Source organism: Rhinopithecus roxellana, chromosome 2 (genome assembly GCF_007565055.1).
Source record: "Rhinopithecus roxellana isolate Shanxi Qingling chromosome 2, ASM756505v1, whole genome shotgun sequence".
NCBI classification, from domain to species: Eukaryota; Metazoa; Chordata; class Mammalia; order Primates; family Cercopithecidae; genus Rhinopithecus; species Rhinopithecus roxellana.
In genome coordinates, this window is record NC_044550.1 from 170,063,101 (window position 1) to 170,070,579 (window position 7,479).

The window sequence follows — 7,479 nt, forward strand, 5'->3', positions numbered from 1 at the left end:
AAAAATATACTGGCAAAAATAAAAGAGATTCCTAGAGCTTATAGGTCTTTAATAGAAGATAAGTAAATGATAATCAGATAAGTAAACGATAGGCAGGACTTTTCTATGTAAAAAAGCAGTAAAAAAGCAGTGTATTATAGAATTTCATTTTAAAGTTGATACAGTCTATTTTCGTAGGCCATGATTTATGGCTGTTTTAAACTTCTTAATAAGTGGTGTAAGACTTTGTAACGCATATCTTTTGTTTATGGGTGACATTGTGTTACCATTACCAGACATATTAAATTGGTAAATCTTTCTTCTTTCAGGGTTGTGCCTCTTGGGTCTGTGCAAACTGTGAGTGGCTATACTTTCAGAGGCTTTATGTCACATACAAATAATTACCCTTGTGCTTACCTAAATGCTGCATCAGCCATCGGAATGAAGATGCAGGATGTAGACCTGTTCATAAAGAGACTTGACAAGTGTTTAAAGGCAGTAAGGAAAGAACAAGGTAAAGAGAGTGATGACAATTATGACAAAACTGAAGATGTGGATATTGAAGAAATGGCTTTAAAACCAGATAATGTACTTCTTGACACATACCAGGATGCTTCTTCGTGACATGCGAACAGTTTCTTCTTGATCTTTGCAAATACACATGCAAAGGTGTATTCGAAAGAGATGATAAAGGCTGTAGTACAAGCAAGCAGTTTAAAGATAAGACTTGAGATTTTTGAATTGAGAATTTCATGGAGAATATTCAGTCAAGGAGTAGACTGTGGTCTGAACTAGCCATTGATGATTGTTAAGTTTCCCGTTCTTAGACTGCATCAATCCTTGTGATCCTTAACAGGTTATAATATACAACTAGCATTTTTCTAATTGTTAGAATATCTGTCAATTAAGCATCATGACTCAGATAATTTTTACTAGTGTAACGACAGTAAAATTACCTTCAATTCTCTTTGAAATGTAGAGTGCTTCCTCCTAACCATTCTTTACCTTTTCTGATCACACAGAATTGAGAAAGATTTCTTATGCCACTAGTTACTAGTTGTTTGTTGAGATGTGTAAGTCACAGTGTGCCTGTAAAATGGACATTCCCCAGGGAAGCAGAGTCAAGGTATAAACTTCCATTTTGACCCAAAAGCAATGGCTCTCAACTGGGGTTGATTCGCTTATCTAAACAGCATCTGCAGACATTTTTGGTTGTCACAACTGGTGGGATGCTGTTAATATCTAGAGGATAGAGGCCAGGGTGCTGCTCAACATCCTACAATGCATGGGACAATTCTCCACAACAAAGAATTATCCAGCCCAAAATGTCATTAGTGCTGAGGCTGAGAAATACACCTCTAAAGTAGATAAACTCCTTGAGTAAAGAGAAAGTTACCATAGCAACTTTCAGTAGTACTTCAAAGAAGATAGCTTTATAAATGTCATCAAACTATACTATATGGAGAATCTTAAGTGATAACCAGAGTCACAGGTTCCAAACATGTCATTGTAAGTTGTTTTATATGGCACTGGTGCATTTTTCCTTTTGGGTAAGGGAAAACATTATTCCACTTACTGTTTTTGCTTTAAGCAGTCTACGTATATTGGTTAGTTTGTTCAGATGTTGTGCACAGACATCATCAAAATTAGCTAACATGAGTATTTTTAAACATATTTTTGCTAGGAAGGTAAAAATCACATAGTATAATAAACAGGTGTGTTCCCCCCCTTGCCCATGTGCTCATTTTTCTGAGTCTGAAATTCTAGACTTACTGGCTTTAACAATAATTTTGTAGTTAATTTAAGAAATAGACTGATATGTCGTAGCCTGAAGATTTACTGAAGCTTCTAAACATGCCACCATGCCAAAGCTGTGTTTCTCAAAACCAGCTCTGTGGCTCCTGTTCCTGAAAGATGCTCATGGGGAGAAAATGTTTACAGACAAATAATTTTGGGAGCCGCCTTTGCAAACCTGCCTGTTGGCATATAGAAGGCTCTAAGAATTCTTTCACTAAATAACCAGTTTTAATATATCCTTATCCAAAGAGAAACTCATTTTTTTTAAGTGAAATACTTGTTAACAGCCTGTTGAACATACTTTTAAAAACACTATGGTAGAGAATGCTGTGTTGCCTTCTGGGCTGCATTTTTCTTATTGATTTGGCATTGTAACCTATGTATGAGAAAGGGATTTTCTGGTATTTTGGCGACATTGTACATTGTAACTGTAAACATGAACTCAGACAGACACTACTTCCTTTAATGTGTAAGGTAGACTCCTGTAGTCACTGGCTTGAGCACCTTGGAAATCAGTGACTATTTTGAGATGAAGGATTTAACTATGAATATCATAAAGGTTATTTTAAAATGTATTTATTTTATCTTTGGGGTTCAAACATTAAAAAAATTTACATAGCTATAGTAACTCATTTCAAGGGAATAAATGCTGGATTAAAAAGTGTACATTTTTAATGAGAATTTAGGACTAAATTGCAGGACCAGTAAAGCTGAAGAGTTGCAACCTCTAGATTCAAAAAAAGGGATGAAATGTTGTTGCAAATGTAAATGCTGGCAGCGCAGCTTGCTGTACATGTAAGCCAAAATTGTTTCATAGAACAAGTGATCTATGTTGTTGTGATCATCACTTAGCTTAAGAAAGGCCAGAGCTGGGAAAGTAGCAAATGTTTTCTCATCTTCAGTGTATCAGCAGTTCTTGGGCTTCAGCTGCTGAATAGGTAATAATTCTAATTGAAGATAAATTACATGAACTCACATGTGAATGATAGATATGTTACAACATTTCATTCCTGATGCAGAAAATCAGCTGTGGTTTTTATTATGAACCCTTTCTTTCTCAGTGGTTTTGGAATTCTAGCTCTATTCCTCCTGGCTTAAAATTTGACTCTGAGGGCATAAAATTCACAAGTTTTTGAAGAGTTCTGTCTATTCAGGCTTTCCTTTGTCCCCATCCTAGTGTCATTTTCACTCACTCCCATTTCCACACATAAGTATTAAAAAGGATGTGTTTATTATAATTTGCTAGTACTGATTGGTAAGCCTCATAATTGGCCTTTGTTGTCTTTGTTCTGTGACGAAGGCAGTGGATGATACATTACCAATCATATCCGAAGATAACCTCTTCTATCTTTGTGACCCAACAACCCTTATTAAAACTATTAGGTAAAATATTGGAGTTAGGTTTGTAAAGTCATTGGGCTGTGGCAGCCTGCCTAGAAAAGAAAATTGTGTAACAGAATATTCTTTTGGTCACTACACAATGTGTTACTTATACATGGCAGGGAAAGGAATTTTAAATCAAACTCGCAGTTTGGTTCTTAGGTCCTCTGCTGATGAATTCTTGCTCTGTCAGGGAATAGTATGTGACGCCAGCCTTAGGAACCTGGTGTTCAACTGTAAATCTTTCTATTTAGCTTTTTGTATTCGTTGAGTGAAGTTACAGAATATGAATTATTGAATACAGTTCTGTTCAGCCAGTAGGCACTTGATATACAGAATGGTAAATTTAAATATGAATTAAATTTTTCTAATATTATGGTCAGCACTTCACTGTGGTTCTGTGTCTTTCACCACCTCATAATAAGAACTGTCATTGAGGACTGGGCTACAGATTGTGCTTGTATTTTTAGACTACGTCTATGGCTTCCATAGATTTTAGTAAAATTTAAACAGAGATAATTTGTGTTTACTGCTGATGTTACTTTAATGTTGAATTAGTAGTTCATCCTGAGAGTTATATTTCACAGAAGAAAATAACCAACAGCAAGGCCGGGCGCGGTGGCTCAAGCCTGTAATCCCAGCACTTTGGGAGGCCGAGACGGGCGGATCACAAGGTCAGGAGCTCGAGACCATCCTGGTTAACCTGGTGAAACCCTGTCTCTACTAAAAAAAATTTAAAAAACTAGCCGGGCGAGGTGGCGGGCGCCCGTAGTCCCAGCTACTTGGGAGGCTGAGGCAGGAGAATGGCGTGAACCCGAAAAGGCGGAGCTTGCAGTGAGCTGAGATCCGGCCACTGCACTCCAGTTTGGGCGACAGAGCAAGACTCCGTCTCCAAAAAAAAAAAAAAAAAAAAAAAAAAAATAACCAACAGCTGAAAACAACAACAATAAAACTCTTGTGAGTCTGAGTCATACTCGGAGAAAGTTTTTGGAATACATACACATTTGGTGCATGTAAGAGTTGGGTTTCCTTTTCCCACTTTCTGAGATGTACTAACTTCTGCCAAACCCTTAAATGATTTTGTTATGTTTTACATTTTTGAGGCCAACCTTATTTTGTAACTGAAAAAAAGTCCAGTTTTGCATGCACAGAAATGTGGTCATTTTAGAAGTCTCATAACCTGAATAATTTGATAATAATTGAATATGCTATTAACAGCTTTTTAAGAAAAGGTTCTATTAGTCTTTTTTCCTTGTCTGTCATATTATGTTGGTTAATGTCTCTTATGGCCAATCTTAGGAGACAGACCTAACACTCACTGCATCCTTTTGTGCCTTACTTTTTACTTTTCCTTTTGCCCTTTTGGTATGTGCACATGTAAGATGGTAAGTTTAAGGCTAATGAATATATGTTTATAATTTCCTACTCACTACCCTGCAGTTCAAGCTAAGGCCTTAGGCAGAATCTAGAAATGTTTATATTGTTTTGTTTTTTATCAAGTGGTGTCAACTTGAGAAATACAAAGAAAAGCTATGCTTAACTGTATAATTGTGGGGGATTTTAGCCATGAGAATATGAAGCTGATGTCAGCCTGCTAACCTGTTTTACCAAAAGGAAAAGATGTTTCCAAAAATGTTTTCGGTGTAGACTGTTTAAAGATAAAAATAAATTATATAATTTGTTACATGAAATAAATTTTTAATAAGTCACTGACAGTACATTATTTTACCTAATCATTATGATAGATAAAATCTGTAAGTACAGATAACTGACACTAAATTACTTGCCCATTTTTGATTCAGTCATCAGTATCAGCTTGTCTAGAAATCAGCAAGAAAAGTCATACCTTAATGAGAAGCATGAGTCATGGCTGGGGGTTAAATTAAAAAAAAAAAAAAAAAAAGAGACAATATTCCAGCAACCATTTTGCAAAGGATCTATTGACTGTAGAAAGTACTTAGAAGCATTTAATCTTTTCTAAAAGAAATACTGTCCTTTATTTGAAAGTAGATTAATATCACTTTCTCCTTTAGATTTCATATCTAAATTGTGCTATTTGAATTTTGCAGGTAGTAGCCTTTGATTTGGAATTTGATCTCTGCACTAGCACTTATTAACCATGTGAGGTCACATATTCAGCCTCTTTGAGTCTCAGTCTCATCAAATGTAAAATAGATACAACCTTATAGAAGTGAAGATTAAATGAGATAATATATGGCAACGTGATTAACTCAGTATCTATGCATAAAGTACTTACTGTTAATAACTGCTATTATACTCCACAAAAAGCTATACTGCCCTAAGTGGTACTATATTTAAATTTAAATGTATTCATTATTGTGTAGTTTATTCAGTAGAACTTTTTTCGAAGGGAATCATCAATGAATTTTGTCCATTTGCCAGTGGAAGTTAAGTTAAAAGTATTCGGTTGATTTTAGATGACCGTTATTTTTTATTTTCAGGGATTTTCTATTTTGGCTTTTATAGATTTCCTTTTGTTTTGCATTTTTGAGAATTTTTTTAAACCCGTATTTAAAGTGCATTGACTAATTACCTGAAATTTCAGATCACAACCCAGGAAAGATATACAGAAGAAGTTCACATCACAATCCCTTCCATATTGATTATATTATCTGACCAAAATGTATGATGTAATAGGTAGAGCTACAGGCATGGCAAATGTTCAGTATATATAGCCCTATTCTTACATGACTTTATAGTAGAATGGCTGATCATGGCTCCCAAATGGATATCTTTAGCAGACTTCTTTCCTGAACCCCGCACTTGTATGCAACTGCCTAGTCAACATCTTTTGCGTGTCTGATGGACATTTCAACCTCCACATGCCACAGGTTATTCCTTGATCTTCTCCCCTAAAAATCTGTTCACCCACAGCCTTCCTCACCTCAGATCACACTTCTCTTCAGTTGATTAGGCCAGAAACCTTGGAGTTATCCTCCACTTTTCTCTCTCACATCCTACGCCAAATCCATCAAGAGATCATGTTGTATCAATTTACTAATTTATCCAGAATCAAGCCATTTCCCACCTACTCTGTAACCAACCAGTTCTGAACTCCCAGTCTGGATTATGACAGTACCCTTGGTTCCTCTGGTTCTACCCATGTCCCTTTACCATCTGTTCTCACAGCCAGAGTGATCCTCTGGAAACATAGGTCCTGTCACTTGTCTGTTCAAACTCCTGCAGTAGCTCCCATGTCACTCAGAATAAGCCCAAGGCCTTGCTGTGTCCCCTAAGGCCCCACAGCACTGGCCATAGTAACCACTCCCCCTTTATCTTTCTGAACCGACTCTTCATCCTTGCCCACTCCATTCCAACCAAACTGGCCATCTTGCTGTTCCTCAGACACTCCAGGCATGCTTTGCCTTAGAGCCTTGGCTCCAGCTAGTTCCTCTGTCTGGAAACATCTCTTAACCCAGATGCTTGGCTAACTCAATTCCTTCATACTGTTTACCGGAGTTCTCCCTTTTCAATGAGCTCTACCTTGACTACCCTTTTTAATACTGTAGCTGTCTCCCCCTCCCCCTACTCCCACTTAACATTGTGTAAAAATGGTCTTAAAATAGAGGGTGGGGCCCATAAGAATCATCTGGAGTTGTTAAAATGCAGATTCAAATTCACTAGGTCTGGGGTGGGGCAGCATCTCTAGCAAATCCCTAGGGCATGCCCACACTGCTGGCCCATGAGCACACAGAGAAGCAGAGGTCCGACATACCGTGTCATCTACGTACTTCTTATGTTGTACTGTTTGTCTCTCCCTCTCTGGCTATAGCATAAACGCCACTGAAGCAGAATCTTTGTTTTGTTCACTCTATCCCAAGCACCTAAACAGCACCTGGAACATGACAGACCCTCAAATATTTATTGCATGAATGATTCAATAGGTATTATTAAATATTTATGTAACTATGTATGAAATTCCATCATGTCTGATTGAAACTACTCAGTGGTTTTCCATCTCTCCTAGAATAGAGCTCTGAAAATTTTACTTGGGTGGTAGACACAAAGAGGTTCTGTTCAGATCTTGCACAGAAAGAAAGACTACTACCCAGTTGCAAGGAGTGTGCTTAGCTGATAGCCTTCCTGCTCTCAGCACCTTCAAGGTTAGCTCAAGCCTGTCTTTGAGCCAAAGTCATGGCCTTCAGCCAGTTTCTGAGCAAGGCCCAGATACAAGGACCCAGCCATTTCCACCCAGTGCGGCTCTGGAACTCCCTGCTGGACTAGCAGACACTTGGTTGGGTCTGCTTCACAGTCCGAGGGCTCCCCCTGCCCTGGCCTGCGTCCCCTCTTTTCTTTTTCAGG

The 7,479-nt window shown here is 37.7% G+C and overlaps 1 protein-coding gene across 3 annotated transcripts in view; it reads left to right on the forward strand.

Annotated features, from left to right (window-relative positions):
• SEPSECS (Sep (O-phosphoserine) tRNA:Sec (selenocysteine) tRNA synthase) overlaps positions 1-3,670 on the forward strand; it is a 40,346-nt gene extending 36,676 nt beyond the window's left edge. For 2 of the 3 annotated variants that reach the window (XM_010362984.2, XM_030924222.1), the window contains one exon: positions 309-3,670. In XM_010362984.2, the coding sequence (XP_010361286.1) occupies positions 309-603 (295 nt within the window). In that variant the 3' untranslated portion in view covers positions 604-3,670. The remainder of the gene's footprint in view (positions 1-308) is intronic. The other variant, XM_010362985.2, reaches the window with a different exon arrangement.
• The last annotated feature ends 3,809 nt before the right edge of the window (positions 3,671-7,479 follow it).